This window comes from Myotis yumanensis, unplaced genomic scaffold (genome assembly GCF_028538775.1).
Source record: "Myotis yumanensis isolate MYYU_CA2020_CCGP unplaced genomic scaffold, mMyoYum1.0.hap1 SCAF_2, whole genome shotgun sequence".
In the NCBI taxonomy this organism is placed as follows: Eukaryota; Metazoa; Chordata; class Mammalia; order Chiroptera; family Vespertilionidae; genus Myotis; species Myotis yumanensis.
Window position 1 is genome coordinate 178,460,561 of NW_027223753.1, and position 27,041 is coordinate 178,487,601.

Below are 27,041 nucleotides of genomic sequence, written 5' to 3' on the forward strand. Positions count from 1 at the left end.
AAAATAGATTCAAGAAACAGATTAAATTGAAGTCCTAGATTAAAATGTTTGGTTTAAAGAATTTTCTACAATAAATTTCATGTTTATGTATGAAAAGTTATATAACCTTATATGAAAATGTCATGAAGTATTTTCTACACTATACTAAATTTATTTTCCAAGAGGGAAAAAATTAAAATATCTAAAATATATTAGATTTAAGATTACAAAACCATCATAGATCTTTTAAACATGCATCTGTTTACAGAAGTAATAGTATACAAGATGTTTATTTTATATGTACCATAAATAAATGAGTTGGTGACAAGTACCCTTTGCACAACATTATCAACTCACTTTAGCCACAAGTGTGTCCTTGGTATGTGTGTACAAGAAATATGTTCATTTACCCCCATCATATTATCCACAGGTTTACTTAGCAATAAAGATGAAGGTGCAGAAATATGTTAAGTCTATTCTTCTTTCTTTCAAACCACATCCCAAGCATGGCACAAATAGCCTAAAATTATAAAATACTTAACTGGGCTTTTAATTATCTACACTGACTGCTAAAATATAAAGTAAATTAGGTTGCCCAAATTAGCACATCAAATAACAGTAAATATATTTCTTAATGGAAAAATTAAGGATATGCACATAAAAGGGTTATATTGACAAAAAAAAAAAATACTTACAACATAGCTGACAAAGGGCTTTTAGCAAACTATGAGGAATGTTGTCACAAATTGCCAATAAATTGACCAACAATCCAATTAAAAACTGGAGCAAGGATACAGAGGGGGATTTTCTGGAGAGAAACTTCAAGTGGTCAACAATCATGAAAAGATGTCAAATTAACAAATAGGGAAATGCAATGAAAGATACCACTTTATACCATCATACCAAGAAAAAAAAAATTTAACGCAATCAATACCTGTTGTTGTCAAGGATGGAATTGCAATTATACAATGTTGAAGATGTGACAACATTTTTAAACAATTTTCAAATTAAAAATTAAAAGTATGTACCCTCTATTCAGCAATCCCACTCGAACTAAAACAGTCAGAATACGCACAAAAATGCCCATTGCAGGATTGCTCAGAATTAGGGAGGAAAGGAAACCAAGTGAATGTTCATTTAAAAAGTGGTTAAGTAATCATGGTACATCCATACCTAGAATAACATGCAATAATTAAAAAATAGAAATAGAGTTATGAAGATTGATTTAGGTGATGATATATGAGCTAAAGCTGTGAGAGAAAAACAAGACACAAAGAAGTATAATACATTATTTGTAAAACAAGGACAACCCCAGCTAATGTATAGACGTACAAGACCAAATTATTTACCTACAAACATGTGTGTTTGACTATGGCTATGGTTAAAATAGAGAAAATACATACTACATTGTTAATTATGCATGCATTGAGAGAATCTGCATTTGGTGATATGAGTATTGGGAAGCAGGAGCCGGCAAGGAAAACAAAACAAAACAGAGACCAGACTATAAAAAGATACATGTGACATGATCCCGTTTAAAGCATTTATGTCAAAGTGCATGTGTGTATAATAATTTCCTTAAAAGTTTTAATTTAAAATGATTAAAATTTACTGTTTTCAAATTGCATTCACAGATCATTGCTTGAGAGCACAATAAAAAATAAATGTAACTAACATTATTTATTGACCTCCCTTTCAAAGGATGTACACATAGGTTTATAGTTATAAGAACAAGGTCTGAAGCCTTATTTTATGAGCCATGACAACAACAAAATTCAATAAAAACTTAAAATGTCCTCCACTAGTGATAAACTATGTAACACTGCACAACCATTGGAAATTATATTATGAAAGTACACATATTTACAGGTAGGGAGCTTATAACATGTTAAGTAAAAAGGAAGTTATAAAATGATGTATACACTCTGATCCCTTTTTGTCATTTATGCATTTGTCAAAAACTATAGAAAAATGGGCAAAATCAGTAGTTGACAAGCTGGATGTCAATATAATTAACAACTTCTGCTTTTCAAATGACAATGTCAAGAGAATTAGAAGAAGTAACAGACTGGGATAAAATATTTGCAAAAGACACATCTGATATCCAGATAAAGTACTGGTATCCAAAATATACAAAGAACTCTTAAAACTCAACAATAAGCGAACAAACAATTTGATTTAAAAATAGGCCAAAGACCTAAACAGACACTTCACCAAAGAAGATATGCATATGGCAAATAAGCATATGAAAAGATCCTCTACATCACATATAGCCAGGGAAATTCAAATTAAAACAATGAGATACTACTACACACCTGTTGGGATAGACAAAGTCTGGAATGCTGACAACACCAAATGCTGGCTAGGATGTAGAACAACAGGAATTCTCATTCACTGCTCTCATGGGAATGCAAAATGGTACAGCCACTTTGGAAGACAGTTTGGTGACTTCTTACAAAACTAAACATACTCTTATCATATAGTATTTGTGCTCCTTAGTATTTATCCAAGAAGTTGAAAATTTGCATCCACACTATATCCTTCACCTCGATATTTATAGCAGCTTTCTTAAATTGTTAAAACTTGAAAGCAACCAAGATGTCTTTCAGTAGGTGAATGGATAAACTGAGGTACATCCAGACAATGGAGCATTATTCAAAACTAAACTGAAGTGAGCTATTGATCCACAAAAGGACATAGAGGAACCTTACGTGCATATTACTAACTGATGGGGGGAAAGCCAATCTTAAAAGGCTACATACTATGTGATTCCAACTACATGACATCTGGAAAAGGCAAAACTTGAAGAATAGGCAAAGCACAGAGGATTTTTAGGGCAGTAGAAATATTCTTTATGATATTATCATTCTGGATGCATGACATTATACATTAGTCTAAACCATAGAATGTACAATACCAAGAATGAACCCTAAGATAAACTGTAAAGTTTGGCTAAATATAATGTGTCAGTATAGGTTTAGCCTTGGTAACCAATGTACCATTCTGGTTAAGTGATGTTGATAATGGGGGAGGCTATGCATGTGAGGGAGCAAATATATGGGAAATCTCTGTACTTGCTTTTCAATTATATCATGAACCTACAACTACTCTTAAAAAAATAAAGTATTAAAAAATGAAAAATGGGCAAAATGTATGAGAAGACACTTCACCAAAGAACTTACATGAATTGCTGACAAACTTAGGAATTCAAATTCACTAGTAGCCAGGTAAATAAAAATTAAAGAAGCAAACACTTGATCTCTGGAAGAACTTACACCAAAATGTGAACAGTGAGCTCTGGGTGGTGGTTTTATTAATTTTCATTTCTTTCTTTGTCTTACCTATGTTTTCTACAATAAACATGTGTTGCTGTTGTAATGACAAGGTTTGTGTTTTTTTTAAGTGCTATTCATACCCAATAGATATGGTCATGCAATTTTTTAACTCATTTTTTCCCACCACTAGAAGAGCCAGGTCAAGAATCGGGTATTTCATGAAGGCTTCTCAAACAGTTCCATCCTACATTCTTCTTTACTATTTTGGACATTCCTGTGCATTTATAGTCTCCTTCACAGTTTATTACTTGTACTTTAGTTGCTTTGTTTTTAGAAATTTTATTTATTTAACAAATAGTTATTGAGGGTTTTCAGTACTACACAGGACCTCCTCATGAGGAGGGGCCATTTGTGACACTTCCATTGCATTGCCTGCCTTCCCTCCTCCAGCTCTGGCCTAAAATCAGTGTTTGATAAACACACAGTGGTAGATTTTTCTCATCTGCATAACAAATACCTATTGAGAGCCTACTACGCATGATAATTATGTTACCTACCAAAAGGAAGCCTGATAAAGAAGAAAGAACACTACCCTAGAAGACAGGCTCTGGCCTCAGCTCTGTCATCAACTAGTTCTGTGACCTTAAACTACTGCTTAGTTGGGGGCACTGGCTTTATTCTTGCCATTTTTGATTATTAGCTGTATAATGGAATCACCTAAGAAGTGTTTTTTTTGTTTTGTTTGTTTTTTTAATATATTTTATTGATTTCTTACAGAGAGGAAGGGAGAGAGATAGAGAGCTAGAAACATCGATGAGAGAGAAACATCGATCAGCTGCCTCCTGCACATCTCCTACTGGGGATGTGCCCGCAACCCAGGTATATGCCCTTGACCGGAATCGAACCTGGGACCTTTCAGTCCGCAGGCCGACGCTCTATCCACTGAGCCAAACCGGTTTCGGCTAAGAAGTGTTTTTAAATGATTACTTGCCGGGGTGTTATCCTGCATCTAGGGTTCAGGAATCTGGAGAAGGGCTGCAAGTAAATTAAACAAACTAGACATGAAATATAAATTTGGAATACATGGGGGAACCAGATGGAGCTTAGCTTTAGTAACTAAGTTCTCTCTGAATCTCCAGACCCAGGGCTTTTTATTCACACATTTTTGCCCTAAAGCAAAGCAAACACACAAATCAAAGGTAAAGTTTTGTAAGCAGTAAAGTATCAGGTTGGGGGAACTGCCTTCAGCTGTTCAGCTGTTTGGCCAGCAGCAGGTAATAACATGTAGATTTTCAGGTTTGGGGAAATGCCCTCAGCTGTCTGGCAGTAGGCAATAATATATATCTTTAGCCCTGCTGAACCCTCAAGGTTCACCAACCTTTAGAAGAACTTCTTGCATTTATGACCTCCTGGAATTAGCCTCCAGCAATTACTTTTTAAAAGTAATGCTGATGCCCAAGCCTACTCTGGACCAATTGTATGAGAATACCTGGAGTGGGACATGGGCATCTGTATAGTTCCAACCCTAACTCTTCTTGGAAAAGCTACCTACCATCTCTTTCCCTCACTTTCCTCATCTAACTATGAAGGTGATAAAGTTCTTATATACCTATATTGAGAACCAGATAAATAAATATATGTAAAACACTTAAAATAGCCTGACCCATCATAAATACTCAATAAATGTTAGTTATCATTATTACTTCATAGAGTTGTCATGAGAACAAAATGACTATAAATGTTGAATAAGTCTTAAACTGATGAATAAAAGACCTTTGCAAATACAAATGTGCTACTCAAATACAAAACATTTGCAATAAAATATTTGCAATATGTAGTATGTAGGTCTAAATAGCACAGAAATTTGAAGTTAAATCTTACATTGTTATGATGTCAAGCACAAGATATGTGCTTAATTACAATTTTTAAATTAACTTGGTTGCATTTTAAAAGATCATGATGACCAGAAACAATTCGGTAATGACGACTTAAAATCTCTTAACAATATAGTAGGATTGGAAATTTGGGGAAACAGCTTTATTTAGACAGTGAGATTCTGGAGGAAAGGGCACTGGCGTGATGTATTTTTGTCTCCTGGGACACATTAGGAACACAATCAATAAAAGAAAGAAATTGGGAGGTGAGGAAGTCAAATTTATAAACCCAAAGGAAAATATTAATGGGATATGTTCTTAAGAACATACAATATCTGCCTTTTAAATTTTTTTATTTTGAACAAGTAATTTAACCTTTCTGCATGATTCCTCTATTTCATCTGTAATATTAATGTTAGCATATGAACTACTATAACTGTTCTACTTGATTGAACATATGCGAGTGCATTTTGTTAAAAGTTAAATAACTTTTAGTAGTACAATGATGAAGAAGATAACAGAGAACTGGAGGGGTGCATTGGTTGGGATTAATTCAGTTGGTTTCATCGATATAATAGTGTTACTTAAGCTGGAATAGAGGGATGCAGATCCTTGTTGGCCAAATAATTACCTTTAAATATTTACTGAGTGCCTGCTCTGTATCAGAAACTGCAATTGGTGCTGGTCGGATAGTCAGGCAAGTACAAGCCATGGTCCCTGGCTGCATATAGTAGATGGAGCCAGGAATTTAGTTCTGTTCCATGGCCCTGGACTCGTCTCTGTCACTGAGTTCTGCTGGTTTCCTGGAGGCCTGTGCTGAATATGCCAGCAAATGAGGTCACTTCAAGGCTAGTGCCAGAAAAAGCATTCCAAGCCCATCCTTCATTCTTGCGACATGATATGCATACTTGTCTTTTAAAGTTTTATCTTGATAGTGGCATTTTACTGATTTTTTTCAGTAGAGAATCTTTCAAAATATCACAAAGAATATGCATCCAAGTTTATTTCTATATAAACACCAAATTGCCAAACCCTAGTAATTCCTTCCCTTTTCTGATATCTTTCAGACTTGTTACCTGTGATTTGGCTGCTTACCTACACTGTGTCTGCACTTTTAACCCCTTCAATATACTCTGTACCTTGTGACCTGATTAGTTTTCCTGAACAGGTGATTACACATACCCTTAAAGACCACCAACATATTCCTTCTTGAGAAACCTATTTTCACATTCCAATTTTAACTACTTGTATTTGTTGCATTAGAATGAAGATTTGTTTGGTTGGTTATTAAGAAACTAGAGGCCTGTTGCACGAAGAGATTCGTGCAATAGGCCTTCCCTTCACCTAGCTGCGGGCACCGGTTTTCCTCCGGCACCCGGGACCCAGGCCTTTGCTCTGGCCAGAGCCGCCTTCTGTCTTCCATCTTTGCTGCTCCAGCTCGCCTTCAGTCTTCGCTCCGCCGCTTGGAGCCTACGTATTCAAATTAACTGCCATCTTTGTGGCAGTTAATTTGCATATCATGCTGATTAGCCAATGGGAGGCATAGCAAAGGTACAGTCAATTACCATGTTTGTCTATTATTAGATTAGATGCTGTTTGATACCGAAGAACTGTACATGGCAGCTTTGTGTTAGAATGAATCTTAAAACCCATGAGGCTTAGCCCTGGCTGGTGAGACTCAGTTGGTTAGAGCATCAACCCATGCACCAAAGGGTCATGGCTTTGATTCCAGGCCAGGGCATTTACCCAGGTTGCAGATTTTCCCCTGGTTGGGGTGCATAAGTGGAGTGAGGTAGGGGTGACTGATCTCTCTCTCTCTCTCTCTCTCTCTCTCTCTCTCTCTCTCCTCCCCCTCTCTCCCTCTCCCTCCCTTTCTCTCTTTCTGGAATCAATGAAAAACATATCCTCAGGTGAGAATTAAAAAAATATTTATGAGGCTTAGTTTTTTTTCTTTAATTAACAATGGTCCTCTTTCTTAATCACTGCACAATTACTAATTAACTGATTTCCCAATAGTTTAAAAAGAAATCATAGAGTTAACAGCATTAAAAATTATCTAGTACAAACTCCTGCTTTGAAAGTGGAAAAACTGAGCTCAAAAGAGTTAAAAAGAAAAAAGTGATAAAAACAAGGCTAGAACCCAGATGCTGACACAGACCAAAGCCCTTCTCTACCTACTTTCCAAATCAACCATCTGTAGTCATTCTTTTCCTGTATCCTTAATATTTTGCACCATTTCTGAAACATACTGTAAAAAATTCAGTTTGTGTTAAAAGTAGATGGAACAAAGAGGCAAACTTCAGAAGGGTCCGCAGCAAAGTGCTCACTGCTGGGCTCCTGCCCCACTTACTTGGCAGCTGCACCTGAGTTCGGTTCAGTTGGCTTGGCGGGGGGGGGGGGGGGGGGGGGGGGGGGGTGTCTGTGGGCATTAAACCAGAGCTCTCCTTGTTGCTTGGTTTTAGGTTCACAGGAAGCAAACCACCAAGGGATGTTCTGATGTACCTATGAACTGCAGCTAAGCCACTCAGGGTCTTAAAATACAGCTCTGCTGGGTTTTCTCCGTGCAGCATTCTAAAAGTTGACACAGCAAGAATTGCTTCTCACCAGATTCTATTTTTAAATCCCAGTCCAAAACAAAATTTGAACTTTGAGATTTTCTGAGCCGTCTTTGGTGAGTCTTACCATCTTGCTAGAAAGATTGCTTAGTGGTTACACACTGTCAACTCAAACTGTTAGAAGAGAGAAGGAAAGAAGGAAAGGAGGGAGAGAAGGGGAAGAAGGAGAAAGGAAGGAAAGAAGAGAGGGAGGGAAAGATATCAGATCATATGAGCTAATATTTATTGAGTGTATTAAATGTGTCAAGTACTTTACATACATTAATTATTTTCCCCCTCAACAGTTCAAGGAGATATTCTGTTATTATTCTCAAGTGAGAAAATTTAGGCATAGAGGAGTTAAAAGGAAAACACCGTGCTTCAATCTATTCATCTAGTAGATGGCAGAGCTGGCTTTAAACCAAGCAATCGGATCTCAGAGACTGACCTCTTACATCTCCACTATATATCTGAGATGGATGTCTGTCTAAAATTCACTAAAAGGCTGCTGACTTTTCTTGAATTTTTGTTTTTATACTTACTCAAACATGCACTTTTGCATTATAAAATCCCAACTTTCAATCAAATGGGAATACGCTGGAGGCAGGAGGCTGAGCTGAAAAGCTCCGATTTAGATTGGTCAGAAAATTTCAAGTTCTAAGTCTGCTCTGCTACTTATAGGTTGTGTGACCTTGGACATGGCCCTGGGAAAATTTCCTAAACCTTTAGGGCTTTCCATTTCCTCATTTGAAAACTAAGAAAATTATAAACAAATTCATGGTAATATTAGGAGAATTAATAAGATAACGTACTTAATATAGTCTTCATTATAGTGAATAGCAACCCACCTTCCCCAAGGTAAATTTATTATTACAAATTGAAACATTTAGTGGGTCATTCTCATTTTATTACTATTGCAAAAGTTCATATATATGTATATGAATTCACATAAATATACAAATATATATGTATATGTATATATATGAAAAAACAATTTGAGATTGTTCCTATGAGAGCTAGCTAGCTATTATTATCATTATTATCTTATTAGGTATTAATGTGTACATGCAGTATGTTGGGATCAATACAGACAGTGAAATTAATGTCATTAATATTCCTTTGCTAAAAAAAGAAAAATACCTCCTCCAGAAACTCTTACCTCCCTAAACTGCCAAAACTTGGCCCATCTTCTACTTCTAAGCCCAGCGAAATCTCACCAGCATTGCCCCTGCACATCATATGGTTGAAGGGCTCTTCAGGAGCCACCAGGAAGCCTGACTTGTGCTTTCACATGTGGGACCTCTTTTTAGCCCTAGTGCTGTGGCCTCCTGCCTCTTCACGTAGGGCTCACGCACACGGTGCATCATTCTGAAGGGACTGCTTGGAGAGAAGCTCCAGGCGTGAAGCCAATAGGACCAAACCTAGGAAATCAGAGAGAAAATAGGATGTAGAGTTGGTTGGCCTTGCCTGGATTCTCAAGGCTTGTTACGTGGCTCTCGTAGTCTGAGGTGGGGACAGGGAAGAAACCGTTAAAGGTGGTGATGTCCAGCAGCCACTCAAAGCTCATTTGGATCAGGCCTGCAAAGCAGAAGAGTGACATGTTGACTTCTTCCATCACCTCTAAGTTTGAGCTTTGAGCAGTGAGTTGAGGTGGACGTCAATATAACCATCTCTAGCTTCAGCCTGAGAAAGGCTGCATTTCTGTTGTGGTTTAAGCCTACGATTGTTCTGAAGCTTTTTCGTAGGCTGTTCATCTATTTCTGTCTTACTGACTGAGCCCTTTCATACTTGACCTAAGAGTTGGATGAAACCCAAGCTACTCTGGCCTTGTACAGGGTTATACTGACACGCTGAGTAAGAAAAATATCAATAACAGGACCTAATATATACTAAGCATTATTTCACATGCCTGGGCATATATTATTTCCCACAATCCTTACATATAGGCAGAGGAAATGGGCTGGGAGAAATCAGGACCCTTGACCAAATTCTAAACATATGTCAATACCCAGCCCATATTTCTATTGTGCAAGAGCTGACGTATGTCGTCCATGCTGATATAACCAAAAGGCTATTTTTTTCCATCCAAGGATGAAAAAAGAGCACAGGAACATAAGGTCAGCAGACCTGAATTTGGTTCCGTGTTTTAGCACTTTCTGAATGGACAAAGCACTTTTTCTATCCTAGAACCTATTTTCTCAGCTATAAATAGGAAGAATAATACCTACCTTCATGGAATTGCCTAGGGAAAGTAAAGGATATAAACCATGTATAAGTATTTGTGAACTCAAAAGCTATAACCATTTAATACAATTCAGATATATACTAAGTAACAATGCAAGTAATCATAAGACTAATTTGATAATTTTAACATGGGATTTTCCACCAGAATCAAAAAGAGATAACTTGATTATGTTTATTATTATTAAAATAAAAACTAATTTTTAAAGGCAAATTGTTCTACCACCTCAGAATAAGTTTACATTCTTCCTAGTATTACAGTGGTGTTTAAACTTTTGTCTCAGCACCCCTCTGTACTCTTAAAAAATATTAAAGACCCCAAAGAGCTTTTGTATATATGAATTACGTCTATTGGTACTTACCATATTAGAAAACTAAGAAAAACTTTAACTATGTACTTATTAATTAATTGAAAAATAGCAATAAAATACTCATCATATGGTAGCACCAAAACATTTTTTTAAACTGTGTTTTCAAAAAAAATAGACATTTTAGTGAGAAGTGTGGCTTTGTTTCACATTTTTGCAAATCTTCTTAGTAGAAAACCTTAATAGAAGAAAATTGAATTCTCATATCTGCTTTTGAAAACTTGAATTTTGACAACAAATATTGTTGGTTGTTTTCGGGGGGTGAGGGGAAATGCTATATTGCAAAAATGCCATATTTCCAGGTTTGCATAACCATAGTTTGTCATTCATTTTTTCAAGTAAATATGGTTCTTGCATTTATTTTAAGGTGCCAGTTCAGTTCCCAACTAGTGCAGTTTGGTGCCATCACCTTAATTCATGCTAAGACACAGTTTTACCCACAGCTGCTTTTGCACTATCCATGCAAATGTCAACACAACAACAAGGTAAATGACATCTTAGTGCTATTATGCAAATAGTTTTAGCTTTGCAGACCACATGAAAGAATCTCAAAAGCCACCAGCTTCTCCAGACAACACTAGCATAGTCTCTCTCTCTTTTTTAATGTTTTTATTGATTTTTAGAGGAGAAGGGAGAGGAATAGAGAGATAGAAACATTGATGAGAGAGAAACATCATCAATTGGCTGCCTCCTCCATACCCTGTACTGGGGATCAAACCTGCAACTGAGCATGTGCCCTGACTGGGAATCAAACTGGTGACTTTTTGGTTCCAGCGTCAACACCCAACCACTGAGCAACACCGGCCAGGCTAGCATTGTCTCTTAAGTGTTACCTACATTCTTCATTCTGATGGTTTTCAGTATTTCTTAAACTTTCTCAACAAAAATCTGTTAATAATATAGGTGAACTTGGTTATGTAAGGTAGATGTGGATGTGTGTTAGTATGAAAAATATTTACAGTATGTTGTTGAGTAAAAAGAGTAGTTTAGTGCTTATACAACCACCACATTTATGTCATAAAAATACATATTTATGTATATATGAATATATATTATACATACATATATGTGCATGTCGTGTATATAATTTTTTTGGAATGGCATCAGTAAGAGAAAATAAGAGGGGTTAGGAATAATAGGAGTAATTAATTTTTTTCTTTTTGCTATAAGACAAAATACACACTTCTGTTCTTAAAAATGTCATTTTAGTGTTTTTTTATAAGGATAAGCTTCTGCTTTTATAATTTTAAAAAAGCGTTTTCTATTTGGGGCACTGTACTATCGATTGCAATGTAGCTGTTCCTGGCTATTGTCTCGTTTTAAACCCCCTCACTTGCCTACCCAGGAAAATTTTATAAGAGTAAAGGAGTTTTTAAAAGAGTCTTTAAAGTTTATTTCTACTTGCAAAGATGCATTCAAAGTAATTGAGTATCAGCCACCCTTCCCTCTCTCAGTACTCTTTTATCAATACACTTTGGGGTATTAGTCAAAGTTTGCAAGGACTCTTCAAAGGAACCCATACAGGGCTCTTAAATTGATATGAGATTCATATTCGTTATCAGTGAAATTCCTCTGTTCTGTATTGTTCAATAAGTCTTTCTCATTGTCTCTTTAAAGTTTTGTGATTACCTCCCTAGTAGAAGCATCTAAGATTTGGGGATTTATTCCTAAAGAGAAAAAATGAAAAGATTTGAACTGCCGAGAGAGGAAACTGTCAGTAGTCATCTATACTCACTGGAACGCTTCGTCCTGGAGCTCTGAAGTTTGCCTATATGTAGCTGGACATCCTTCAATGTTTTGCATGAAACATGCAATTGTTTTTAAATATTAATAACAAAAGTTATTAAGTAGCAAGACTCTCCAAACGAACTTTGAACAAGAAGATAAATATTGTGTTTTATTACCTTCTCACCTTATGTTACTCCAGCTTTTCCCATTGTTCAAGTTTTATCTTTTGACAAGTGAAAAACAAATGGAGCAACTGTATGTTTTTTCTTAACCCAGCTCTAAATATGCCCTCTCAATTCTCTTAAAAGCACATTAGCTTTGATAATATCCCAAATACACTTGAGTAAATACATTTCCTTTTCAATATTTTATGCTCCCTGGGCAGTTTAGTTCTTAGGTTTGCATAAAGAATTCCTGTTGTTGATTTTCAAAAATCACAATCAAGCCTTTTAGATGGTCTGTAGCACTGAACAATCTCACATTGTATCTTTGTAAAACAGACTCCCTTTGTTTTTGTCCAATAGCAAGAAACAACAAGAAAAGTTTAGATATTGTTTTAGGACTTTGTAGAGAACAAAAATTCATATCCTTCACTAAGTGCAAAGTTTTTTGCTATGTCAGTCAAAATATATTATCTCTCTTTGTTCTTCTCTCTGTCTCTCTCTCTCCTCTCTAATTACCCATCTCTAGCTCTGAAAAGTTTTTTGTTTCATTGAATTTTTCCTAAATTAATTTTACATATTACTAAGTTCGGTGAGTCCCTAGAATGTGTCTGTTGGAGGGCCATTTGCTGCTCATTTAATTCCTGACTACAGAACATGTGGATACTGTTATCACTCACAGTAGCCAGTACTGAAAATGTAATTTCATGATATACAAAGTGATGAACTAAGCATGTCGTAATAGAATTGGTGCGTGGTCAGCTCTCTCCACTTCTGGTTAAGCAGGCTCCACAGCTGTCACAAACCAAACATTCAGTAGCCCCCTCTTCTCTCCTTGACTGCAGTCTCCTTTCCTCCCATCCATGTCCCACACTTAGCCAGTGGGCTTCTTGAAGCACAGATTAAGCCTGTGCAATGGCTCCACATTGCCCTGAATACAAAGACAGAATTTCAAGACTCTGCCTTCCTCTCCAACCTCACCTGGGACCATTCCCCCAAATCCTACCTGTTCTGTAGCCACACAATCATCCTCTCAGATGTTAGAAGGCCCTGCCATCTCTTACCTTGGGTCTTCCCTCTGTGCCATTCTTTCCATACCTGCTTCCCCAAGCCCCTCTGCTCCACCTGATGGCTTCTACTTGTCATTAGGATCTCAGTCTGGACCTTGACACAAAGTCGTCCTTCCGCCTCCTTCACCTCCCAGACTCCTCTGTCACAGGCTCCTCACATTTTTGTAATTGCTTGTTTGACTACCTCCCTTCCACAGTTAGGCCTCAAGCCTTATGACCACACCTGCCGAGTATGCCCCCGAATTCAGCACATTCATAGTAGGTGATCAAAAACACTTAAGCAGTAGTTCTCAACCTTCCTAATGCCGCGACCCTCTAATACAGTTCCTCATGTTGTGGTGACCCCCAACCATAAAATTATTTTTGTTGCTACTTCATAACTGTAATTTTGCTACTGTTATGAATCGTAATGTAAATATCTGATATGCAGGATGTATTTAGGCGAGCCCTGTGAAAGGGTCATTCGACCCCCCAAGGGGTCACGACCCACAGGTTGAGAACCGCTGACTTAGAGGATGAAAGAAAATAGTCCAAAAAATATGGCAAAATCTGTTTCATTATCATCTTACATAGGACACCCAAGACTCTTTTATGAAAATATCCAAATATTTTGAATCTATAAAATGTGTTAAAAATAAAAGTTTAGTAATACACTTTTATTATAAAGTATAAAATACATAAAATGTTTAAAGTGTAAGAGTAAAATGAACATACTTCATACTCATGCCAAGGAAAAATAAAATTACCATATTAGAGAAGGTCCCACCATTCCTTATCTCATCACCAAATAAGGGAAGTTTTATAATTGTTTATTTTTTGAAGACCATTTCTTTCTAATCAGCTGATTAAATCATATGGAATTTCCTATTTAAAAAAATCAACAAACTGCCAAAAATACCAGGTGTATTGGAATGTATTTGTGATTATTTTTTTTCCAGTAACGCATGTCATATTTGCTGAAAATGTCAGAGGTAACACACTACAAATTACTAATTTTGTGATATAACACATAATCATATTGACTAAATCTAGGATCCCAAGTGCTAAAAGGGTGACCATATAACAACAGGAAGCAACCATTGTTCTAAATTAATACAGTTTTGCCTGAACAAATACATGAAATATTTCAATGTCCAATATTATCAGACACACAATTTCTAGACATCAAACCCCTTTTTTACCTGAGCCAAGGATTCACAGAATATTTGAGCTCAGGTGGTTGGTGGCAATATTCGATATAAATGAAATTGCTTCAACTTTGCCTTTTACTATCTTTTCCCCATCATTAGCAGCAATATTCTCTATATTAAGCAAGGTGTTAGCTGATGTCTATCGTAAAGTCGTCTATGTGCTTGGCTATGTCCTCTGGACTCTGCTGTTTTATTCTTTTAATGGATTGTCACATGTCCAGAAGATAAATGATCTGTCTGGGGCCCCGATCTTTCTTGCTCCTATAAATCCTGTGCTTAGAAAAGCTCCCTCAACAAGCAGTTACCCAGAAGCCCTTATCCACGAAGAAGATGGAAAGGAACCCTGGACCTGCCCATCCTCCAGGGATTGCCATGACTTATCTGTAATGTCCTCAGTGAATGTATGAGCCATTGGAAAAAAAGGATGAACAAAAGAAGCCATAGGGAGACTGATGGAAAAATTATGAGAATTGGGATTCTTGAGGTGACCAAAGCCTTAGGGAGACCTCAGAGGTGAGAGCAATGAGCTATTCCTCCAGGAAATCCATCACTCTGAGGAACAGGAAAGATTTATTTTCAGCTGTCATGGCTGCGTATAGATCCACATGAGAGAAAAATCCTCTAATGCTATTGGAGCCATCATAAAAAACTGGTTATAAGTCAATCAGTTGCATAGATGTAGCTTAATGGCAAACAACTTTAACCTTTTGCATAGATTCTATGGCTGAAATACAAATTTTGTGTTGGCTCTTGTCAGAAACAAAATGTCATAGACAAATTTTTCTCAAACACATTTCATAGTGTTAAAGCAACGTGCGAGTTTAGAAAAGGTATGAAAATTGCCAAAACCGGTTTGGCTCAGTGGATAGAGCGTCGGCCTGCGGACTGAAGGGTCCCAGGTTCGATTCCAGTCAAGGGCATGTACCTGGGTTGCGGGCACATCCCCCGTAGGAGATGTGCAGGAGGCAGCTGATCGATGTTTCTCTCTCATCGATGTTTCTAACTCTCTATCTCTCTCCCTTCCTCTCTGTAAAAAATCAATAAAATATATTTTAAAAAAAAGAAAGAAAAGGTATGAAAATAGAGGCTTAATGTACTTGGGAAACAGGAATGCTTATCGAAGCAGCTAGATTGGTATTTTTCCCCTTTCTTTTTTATTAATACAAAATACAAACTACAAAATACAAAGATGCCTGATTGCTTTCACAATGGCATAAAATTATCATGTTCAGATCAATTGTTATATAGGAAGGCAGCGACAGGTGTGCAATGCCAGGTGTGCCCACTGCCGGGGAGAGGGAAAGGGAGCTGCTGGCCAGGCCAGTGGTAGTCACACTTGAGTTTGCAATTGGGGTGACACGGTTTCTGCCCTGTCTTGTAGGATCCACATGTATAAAAATAAGAAATCGTTTCAAAAGGGATCAGAAGCAGAACACCAAGTAATAGTTTCAGTTTTAAATACCTATAGATTAGTTCTTATTTTTCTCCAGCTGCAAAGATATAGAATACATACTTTACTCTTTGCTTCATTTTGGGGGAGGAATGGGGACTATTTTATGTGACAGTAGTCTTTATTTGCTATGTCGGGATCAGAAATAATGTCTGTTCTCTTGGGCTCCTTACCTATCCTACACAAACAACCACCCCTGCCCTGCTATCGGAGTGATCAAGGGTAAAACCACCATGTTCGAGTCACCTTGCCTGGATATAGTACCAGGACCACATAATGCCAAGAAACCTAGTAGTTTGAAATAAATCACTTTTCAACCATTATTGTCTTCAGCAGGCAGAAAACAATTTTTATATAACAGCCATTGCATGCTCTGCAACTGCATTTACAGCTCCAAGAGCCAGGCCTAGAGGAAATGAGGAGGTGATTTTTGTAGAGACCAGAACCTTCCAGATGAAAGAATTGGACTCAATTTTTCTGTGAAGAAGGACATTATTTTTTGTTTTGTTTTTCTTTGAATGTGGTGTTGTTTGGTTTGGGGGGTGAGGGAAGGTTAAGAAGAGTTTACTTATTGTGCTCAAAGTAATGTGGAACATTGCTGAATCTGACATAACTGGAAGTTCACATTTTGTTTTGTTTTCTGCCTACTTAATCTAAAAAAACACACACCCAAGTACTGTTCCTTGGAGCACACCGAGCCCTTTCCCTCGAATAAGCCATTAGCCATCCCCGCCCTGTCCTGGGGCTTGCCACTGTGTTACAAGCACCTGAGGTGAAGCGTTCTTACCTAGCCCAGAGCAGAGTGAAGTCTTTGCAGGAAACACTGATGATCAAAGGGTGTGAAATGAAGACATGGGGATTAATATCAACTGGAACTGCCTACCACACCATGGATTTGTCTCAAAAAGTTGAGTTGTTTGATCACTTGCTTTTGACTGAGAACTATGAAATCCCAGCCCTTTGATCAAAGCTCCTCTTGCCTAATCCTAGTGATAGGACCTATCCCCAGCGCTCAGTGCTGGAAAAGTAGTTCACTGATTTGCTTTTCACATGAAAGCTGGAGGGGAACAAATCCTCAACTTGTAGTGCTCTTATTTTGGAAGCCTACTGAACCAGTGGTTTTGCTTTCCTGAGTTTTAAAAGTAAATTAAATTAAATAAACCATGGAAAAAAGAATGTATAGACATGTGACAGCATGCACTATACTTTAAAAATATATCCCAGCAGATGGACAGATATGCAAAAAAGCAAGAATAATAAAATGTTAGTGGTATAATCTAGGTAGTAAGTATACAGGTGCTCACTATACAATTTGTTGAACTTTGCTGTCTGTTTGAAACTTTTCATGATAGAATATTGGAAGAAATATATAAGGTGCACACCTGATAATAAATGTGTATGCTGAAGAAAATGCCATTGCACAACATCAGATTGAGTAATTTCAATGGATATTCATATTGAAGAATTCTCATCTTTGGAAAACTTGGAAAATAAAAACTACTTTTAAGAAACTTTGTAAACTCTTTAGGTTATTCTCTTACAGATCCAGCATTTAGGAGGGACCATGAGGCTACAGGGGAAATGGGATTGTGCATCACTGCCATTTTATTACCCAACTAATAGTAAACAGGGATATCTACATTCTCAATTAGATTTAGCCTTAAAGTAAAAAAGTTGCTCCATATATAGACATATGCATATGACTTAGAACATAATTTAAAATGCATCAACATATTTGCTGTCCTTATATTTCTTTTTTCACTCAGCAATATACCTTCAGAACTGACTTTGATTGCCATATGTTATGTTTGCCTCTGCTGGCCCAAAACTAGAAAATTGCACCCTGTGGCTCTTTTGTTTTACTCTAACAGGATCACTATTGGAGGGGGGAGCACAGCTATTAATGTCTTTTAAAAGGGAAAAAATGTTTTTGAAAAATGCCAGACTTAACAAGCCCCTCTGTAAATGATTCCCCATAATGATGACATTTTCCCTTCAGAAAGTTGATTTCTTCCAAATGTAAGAAAAATAAAAGATCTGAAATTTATCCTTTTACTTGGTAAGGTGATTACTTTCTATCTGAAAGATCAATCCAGGCTTCCATCCTAAACAGGGGGAACTCGCAAGCCCTTATTCCAGGCCTTTCAGGAGAACCTCCTCTTTCTCCCTTATGCCTGTTTCTTTGGCTCCTACAGCAGCAGTGTTTGTGCCTGTGCTGATACCGTGAGTATTAAAGGGGGGGGGGGGGGGGGGGCAGGTGATGTGAGACCAAAATGACGTGATGTCAAAGAACTGAGAAACTTAATATTATAAGGGAGAGTCAAGAGGAAAGGGGCATATTAAATGCAATAAACAAAACATTCGTTCCACCTTTCTAGCACGCTTGCCACAAGGGTCATAAGCAACAACTGTAGCATGAATTTCTACATTTTTTAAAAAAGCTTTTATTCTTCCAGAAACATAATAAAAGGAAGGGTAAAGCCCTGATCCAGTCATTTTTCTGCAAAGTAGACTTTAAATGCGTCTTTTTCCATGGCAATTTTATGGATCTCTCCAGCAATCACATTTTGTTTACTTTTTTATTATGAAAGAAATGTATTCTTATTTCAAAGAGTTCTCCCAGGTACAAAGAGAACACATAGACCATGCATAATTCCATCCCCCAGAGGACAGGACTTTAATATTTGCTATATATCCTTCTAGGTTTTTGTTCTATAAATATAGATTACGTAATTGAAAATTTTCAAAGAGAGACATGCAGTTTTTCTCCTACATGATTTTGTTCTTACTTTCTTGCTTCATGAATTATCTCCCTTTACCCGCTGGTATCTACATTTTCACTTCTTTACCAATTTATTCTTGAACTATAAACATACTCAATACCTTTACATAAAGGGACAGGGGACTATAGTAACTTTTACAGCAATTTTTCCCTGTATTTTTTTTTTACAATGCGGGAGTGAGGAAAACTTATTTTCCCTATTTATTTATGTATTTACTCTTATCTTTATTGTTGAAAATATTACAGATGTCCTCCTTTTCCCCCACTGACCCCTTCTAGCCCACACCTGAGCCAGACCACCCTATCGCCTGTGTCCATGGGTTATGCACATGTGCATACAAGTTCTTTGGTAATCTCTTCCCGTCCACCCAACCACCTCCGCCTTCCCTCTGAGGTTCAACAGTCTGTTCCATGCTTCTATGTCTCTGGATCTATTTTGTTCATCAGTTTGTTTTGTTCATTAGATTCCAAATATGAGTGAGATCACGTGATACTATATCATTTGTCTTTCCACTATCATTCTTGCTCCTTCTTTTTCCTTTTTTTTTTAAACTGTGGAAAGAGCACTTACCCTGAGATTTACCATCTTAAAAAATTTTCCCTCTTTTTAGTCAAGCTGTCCTACAGTAGCTAAGACCTCTCTCACTGCCTTACTCCCTTACTGCCACTGTATTCATTAATTTACTCTAATCTTGATTCCACCTTTATGAATTCTCCTGTTCCTAGTTCTTGAAGACTTCCAAAACACCAAATATAATCCTTACTTACCCTTTCATCAGCATTTGACACTGAAAGGAATTTTAGGGATAAAATAGGCAGGTTTGGGGGTTTTTAGTCATAAAGAGGGTCCATGGGGGAGGAAGGCATAGGTGAGGGCTTAGAGCTCCCAGAAGGCATACATTCACAGAGAATAAAAATGTGCCACAGGAGAAGAGGAGAGGAAGACATTCACAGAAATAAAGAAGCACCACAGAGTATGGGGGGAAATGAAACTTTCTCAGAGGATAGAGAAATGTTGGCCAATGGCAGAAAGAGGAAAACAGATTTTCACAGGAGATAGAGAAATGTTACAAGTAAGGGGGAGAGAGAGAGGGAGGCACCACATTGGTTTTGAAGCTGATATTCTGCAAAAAGAGTGACCAATTAGACAAGCATAGGATCATAAAGTGAGGAAGGGACCCAACTAGAAGGGGGCAAGAAGGGACAAAGAACTACAGCCTTTATAAACTTTAGAAAAAAAGGAGTTTGGTGGGTTACCCCCTTGGAACCCCTTCCCTACATGGGAGTCTGTATTTGCTTCCAATAAAGTTCCGCCCTTTTCACCTATCACCTTTTGTCTGTGGCTTCATTCTTCGAATCCATCTGGACAAGGACCCGGGAAAGAAATCACCCTTGCATCCTGCTCAGGAAAACAACCCGAATCAACACTATCCACAATTCTTTTTTCCTTTGACTGCATTCTCCGGGATCTCCTACCTTTCACCACTCCTACTCAGCCTCCTTCACTGGCTTTTCTTTGGCCCCTTCTTTACATTCTACGTTCTCCAGGACTCTGGCCTTAGTTCTCATCTCTTTGACTCTGTTTTCTTTTTTAATGAGTTGGTCCATGTCTGTAATTTTGATTATCCCCAGCAACCCATGTGTCCTACCTTATCTCTCTCTTCTAAGATATTGACCTGTATTTCCAAATGGTCGACTGGATCTTTCCATGAGGATGAACTTTCTAAAGACACCACAAACTCAGCACATCATCTCCTTTCCCAATCCCTCCTCCCTCTCACTGACACTCTATTCAGTAGAGATACCATTCAATAGCTATAATAGTGTAAATAACAGCAAAGGCGTTTTTTAAAATACTTCATACAAACTTGACCACTAAAAGAAATAACGATTGCATTTATTTTAACATCTGTGGTCAGTCACAAATTGCATTGGGGCTAATTCATACAATTAGCTCTTAAAAAAAAAAAAAAGGACTGCTAAAGAATTTGATAAATAGGAGTCCATTGGCGATTGTCAAGAATGCAATTACAGTCAATTGCAACCTGATTGTGAATGGTGTAGAATTGAGGAGAAAAGAGCTGTTGCTAGTAAGAATGGACCACTCTTTCAAGTTTGACAGTGAAAAGATAAGAAAGAGTAAACGAATGCCTTTAAGGTAGTGATTTTCCACAGTGGCAGGCACACTGGTGTGTCTCAAGAATATTTTTTTTAATTGTTGACATTATCACAGGTGTCCCCCATTCTTCCCCCTTTTATGCCACAAGAATTTTTAAAATGTGCAACACCTGACTATTTAGTCAGATACACTGACCTCTTTTCTCTTAGATTGTCAAATTAAAAAATGACAACAGCCAACACAACAATAGCCATCTGGTATGAATGAATCAAAATTATATCTTATTTTTTGTCAGATCACCAAAAATATATTTTTGGTGTGCCGCAGAATTTTAGTAATTAGTTTATGTGTGCCATGAGATGAAAAGGGTTGAAAACCCCTGCTTTAGGGGAAAGCAGATGCGAGGAAGTCATCTTTCAGGACAGGGAAAACTAAACAATTTTGCAGCCTGCAGGTAGGAAGGTGGTGGGGAAGGGATTAAAGAGAGGGAAAATGAGAAGATAGCAACTGAATACTGACAACCATGAAGAAGAGAGTGGGAAGGTCTCTGTACTTTTCTGTACATAGTCTCTATGTAACATTTGCTTTAATAAATTAGGCCTACTTATCATTCGTTGCAGTATTGAATAAATGATAGTAAAATTTTTTTTAATATTTGCATGTGATCTTTAACCTTGACATTTATTTTGACATCTATATAAGTTAGGCAAAAATTGCAGTTGAGGCAAATTTGTATAATTAACTAAATCATGTGTTCCTTTTTCCTTTCAAAATTTCCTTTATATATTCCATTCCTAATGAGTATGAAAAATCCTTTTAATTCAACCCAGACACAAGAAGTATCTTTCAATTAATAGTGTTACTTTTTAATAAAACCCTATTCTGAAATTGAACATAGGGTGCGTCATATTTCAGGTCTCTATCTCACCAAATTATCTTGTTGCTTTGTTGTTACTTGCAAAATTTTCTTACGTAATGCATTCTATATCTGCGACCATATATTGTCTTCCTATACAGTTTCTAAGTTTTATGGTTTATTTAAGTCAAGTGAATAAACCTAGCGTTCTGTTCTACTTTTGTGGAGGAGAGAATGAAGGAGTGGGAAGCAAAAGGTAAACAGGGCTAAGGAGAGATGGTGGAATGTCTGCAGAGAGGGGAGCCAGGGTCATTGTCCTTAAGAAAACCAGAGATGTGATTCAGGCTATTAAGAAAGTTATTAGCACCAAGAAGGAACTAGATAGTCCTCTTTCCAGTTACTCAGAAAGGATTTAGATTGGTGTGGGGAAGATGGGAGATAAAAGAGGCTTGGCGTTTCAGAGATGGGACCCTGATCTCCAGCTAAAAGCTTCTTACAGGGAATGAGGCATTGTCGGCAAATGATGAGTTATTTCCCTTGTGCCTTTCCTCACTCTGCCCATCTCAAAGTCTTCCCTGTTTTAGCTCCACTGCACTAACACTCCCTCCTGAACTGCACTTAGGTGAGCAGTGCACAAAATCGCTGGCAGGCAGCCTGCTGAGGCTGTGGGGGGAAGGGGCCTTCCCTCACTGCCTCAGTGGCCAGGGGAGGTGGGAGGAGCACAGGAAGTGATTGCCCTCGGGCTTCTCCTCCCACAGAAGCCCTGCCTCCTCAGGCTCTCAGGCTTGGAGAGTGGAGAGGTCAGCTTTCTCTCTCCTTCTAGTTCAGTCCTTTGGCTTATGGGAGAGACCACGCAGAAAGCGATGATGGAGTTGCTTTCTGTGCTCGACAAAAGTGCTTAGATAGAAGACAGGGACTCCCGGCTGGGAGGAGGGAGGCGAGCTGAAGATCCCTGCCTGGGCTGGCTCATCTAAGCAGGCAAAGTGGGAGCTGAGTGCTTGAAAGAGGATTGTGCTCCCACTAGAAATAAAGCAGTAAGTGAGGGAATAACCATCCTGGTGCAGAAAAGGCTTAATCCCCCTGGGGTTATGGGGTGAACTGGGAAATATTGCTTAACTCTAGAGGAAAACTGTAAGAAATCTGACTGCGTGCAGTTGTGTGCTGTTTGGAGACTTGGGGGTTTAAATACAGTATCAGAGCTCTAAGTTCCTCCTCCCACTTTTGGAAAATGCCAACTTCTGCTTTCAGAAGTTTGGGTGATACTCTCCTTTCCTGACCCTGCCTCTCGTCAGAAAAATGTACTACTATATCAGATAAAGAGTTGGGATTAAATTGGAAAGGTGGGATGCTGGTATTGGCAGAAACTGCAACTTTGAATTATGTTCTAAGAATTCGGATATTTTTATATCAATTAGCACTGATTTGCTAATCACAAGGAAGTCTGGGGCGGGGCATTAAAAAGGGAAAGCTGGGAGCTTTTAGGACAAAGAGGCTGAGTAGTCCTTATGTGTGGGATGAGATATAATTCATAGGTTTGTTTTTTTTAAAGCATTAAGCTAGAACAGCAGAGAACATTGTGCTTGGATAAGAATTAGTTAGAAAAGAAGAAATTTTTGTTTCAATGACTTTTTGTGCTAGCCTAAATTTTCACAATATTTACAAAGACAAGACAATGATTCAGGGATATTCCCATTATTGCCATACATTATAAATACTATAGCTGGGCAAGATCTGTGGTTCTCTGCTCAGCAAGTTCTGGCAATGAAGCCACTGCCTCTGGTGCAAAGAATTCTGGGATGTCTGACAGTGACATGGATGGGAGGACCCACATTCCATCTCTACTTAATGTCCTTTTGTCCAGAAATCGAGTCATGCAAATGAGCTACTTGGTACGTATACAGATCAATATTCGGAAAAGCATTTCTAAACGTTTTGCATTAGAGGGTCTCTGGACAATATCCTATGGCAACCAGGGGACTAAAAGGATATAAAAGCCAAGTGATAGGAAGGAAGTCAGCTTGGTTGAAACCACCCTTGTTCTCTTTGTTTTCCATTAATCCTGAAATGGTTCCTCAAATGAGGACAAGAATAACAATAGAGAGAAGTACTGTGGCCATCTGTTCTGTTCTAAGTGGCCAAATTCATTAATATATGAATGAGACTGTATTTATGCATCCTAATACTTGAAGATTCAGAAATCTCTTTATTACACACACGAACACACACACACGAACACACACACACACACACACACACAGAAAAATAGTAGGTACATTTATTGAGGAGGAAATGTGGAAATCTGGTTTTGAAATGTTATTGGGGGGGAAGACAAGAGTCATGTCCCACACTGTAAACAGATTTATGTCATGTTTCATAAAGGATAGCATTTCCTCCCCCAATGAGATGGGGATTCTAATTGGTACAGTAGGTGCAAACATAAGAAACATTTTTAATTCCCTTAATTCTAGTCAATGTAGTTAGTACCTAAAGAAGGAATTGTTTTTAAAAAAAATAATAACTTTGAAATATAGCTAACTGTATAGCAATTTCTTTTTTTCCCCTTTTATTACTGGTCCTCTATAGAGGTCTTTAATTTCTGAAATTTGGAAGAAATATGTCATTTCTGGCATTCCCATCAGCAGGGCATTGCAAGAAAGAATAAAAAAGACTCAGATAAATGATCTTTCTCCTATCAACACAACAGTTAAATGGTTGTCATGATCTATCCTTTTCTGATGTTAGAATTTTTCTATGGGGTAGGTAGAAGGAGAATGGTCATTGGGGGAGAAATGATAAAATGCTAATAAATTCGTTTTTAAAGATGGTCTGTACTCTTCTAACTTTTCAAACTAATTCTGAAAGTTATTTATCTTTTTAAAATTATTTCTGAGTTGTTTTTACAATGTTAGTTTTTATCTGATTTATAAGCAAATGTGTAAAATCTAAAGATTTTTTATCTGAGTTGCAGGACACTGGTCTTATTCTTAAAAATATATAAGGGATTAAAATAAAACATTTAATAGTTGAAGTCTTAAGCCTAGTATTACTAACTGCAGTTTTGACCTTTAAGAAAAATGTGCTCCAGACTCTTAGAGGAATTATTTATATTAAAGTATTAAAGAATCTTTTCTAAAACTACAGAATAAAAAAAGAAGCATAACAATATTCAGAGAAGAATAAAGATGTAATTTGTATGGAAGAGACTAAGCAAAAAATACTTAATGAATAATTATAAACCAACAGCTTAACAATAAAACATTTGCTATTGTCCATGAGAAACTGACATGAAGAATAATGTATTATGACTAGGGAACAGGGCTAAGTAAACTTTATCTTTTAAAAGTATTAAGTGGGATTTAGATTATTAATGGAAACAAACTAAATGATCATTTAAAATTATTCTTTCACAAGAAAAGTAAAGAAAAAGGATATGGAAAACTAAGCAGTGATGAAGACCTCGAGATAATTGTTGATCAAAAGCAGGTAAGTGAATGCTTACATACATTTTCTACTGTTTCACTGTAGAGTTTTGACAGCTGAAGCCTTTGAGCATTCAGCCCTGCCCTAATTGAGGAGGCCTGTCTAACAAGATAGATTTTGAGAGTTACTAAGCTTCCCCCCATGATGCCTCTGATCCACTGACTTTTGTATGTCAGGGTGTAAGAATGGTGAAAAATAAAGCAGAACAAGAAAAGATAACTTTTGGAAAATTAAAAGCCCCCTTTGAAAAATGAATCAAAACAACAATGATAATTTGGTTAGCAAAATAGATTTAAGCAAGAATCAGAAAGTATATTTTTTTGAAAATGAGAAATGCTACCCTTAGTGTAAGACAATGAATATGATTTAGGGAGAGGGAGACAAAAGACTTTAAAAAAACTGAAAAGTTTAAAATATGTCTATCTAGATAGATAGATAGATTACCCAATTTAGTTTCTCAGCTAGTCTCCAGTAAATTTAGAGATGATGTTTAAAAAACAAAAATGAAGCTATTTAAGACCTGTAATACTGCCTATAATTTGAGAAACATCTAGCTTGGGTTTTATATGGGCCCATAAGGTGAAATTGAAAACTGCTTAATAGACCAAAAACAATGACACACCAGGTAATGGAAGGTATCCAGCTTATGCCACTGAATTGGCATCAGCCCTTAATGTCTTTGTTAATTGTCGGGGAGACAAGCTAACTGCACATTCGCTTAATGTATAAGTGGCATTGATTCTGAGGGTGATGTAAACTCAGGTGGAGATAAATAATTCAAAGCCATCTGAGCAGATGAAGAGGTTAGAAAGACAGCAAGCTATAGGAAGACAAGTTGAATTTGGACAATTTCCTAATTGTGCATTTGTTTTACATCGTGGTGATTGCATTCAAAGAGCAATTGTGTATATTTCTGAAAAGGAAAAATGACCGTCAGAAAATAGCAGCCAGAAACAGTTAACTTAGAGACTTGCTTGTCAAAGCTGGGATAACCGAGGTAACTGAAGTGATCTTCTGGGAAAAACTGGCCAAATAACCTCCATAAACAACCTTCAAGTTTTTTTTTTGCCTTATCTTCACTTTCTGGCTCCTGAATAATATACGGGGCCAGAGAGTGTTTGGCCCTGTATTTCTACTTAGTGCCAGATTGTCAGTTTCGTTAATAAGGTAAGTGGGACTGGAGCCTGATTGCTCTACCCGGCTATTAGGTCTCATTTGAACTATGCCAGGATTAGTACTTGGGGCACGCAATCTCCATCTCCCACAGCCTGGCATTCTGATCCGAGGACCGGCCCTACGTGGTGAATGATGCCATTCAGCATCTGATGAGCATATACATGTCTATGCGTTCTCTATTAAAACAATAAGTTATGACTTAATTTCTTTCCTAATCATGTGGCAGGTAAATTCTTACTCTTTTTTGTATTTCTTTAGTTTCATCCTACCCCAAGTCTGCTTTTCTTTCTCCCTAAAGCTTCTTTTTGTTTTTAACTGAATTTGGGGGTTCCGAAAACTATCAAATTGTACATGGAGATCTTCGGAGTGGAAAGCCCAAGGGAGTCATGGGCTTCATCTCATGGTACCTTCCATAAAACTTACGTTGGTGTGCCCAAACATATTTTACTAACTGTTAAGGAAGCTTCAAAAAATGAGAGAGAGAGAGAGAGAGAGAGAGAGAGACCTACTTTACTGCTTTTTCAGAAAACAGCACTTTCCATACCTGAATCAAAGGAGGGAGAGTTTTTTGGTCCAGTCATTGTTTGCCTCTGTCGTTATCACATTTCCTCCTGTGCCATTGTGCCTGTTGGCACCAGCTGGCAGGGACCCAGCTTTGCTGAATCATTCATGTCAAACATGTTTCAAAAGATGAGTAA

General features: G+C 37.4%; 1 protein-coding gene across 5 annotated transcripts in view; it reads left to right on the top strand.

The window, feature by feature from the left end:
* Positions 1-27,041, top strand: part of PEX5L (peroxisomal biogenesis factor 5 like) — a 234,259-nt gene that overhangs the window by 37,172 nt on the left and 170,046 nt on the right. For 2 of the 5 annotated variants that reach the window (XM_070406750.1, XM_070406752.1), the window contains exons 1-2: positions 23,015-23,576; positions 25,099-25,170. The exons of 2 other annotated variants lie outside the window; for them this stretch is intronic. In XM_070406750.1, the coding sequence (XP_070262851.1) occupies positions 23,484-23,576; positions 25,099-25,170 (165 nt within the window). In that variant the 5' untranslated portion in view covers positions 23,015-23,483. Of the gene's footprint in view, positions 1-23,014; positions 23,577-25,098; positions 25,171-27,041 lie in introns of those variants that run through there. One more of the 5 variants, XM_070406751.1, reaches the window with a different exon arrangement.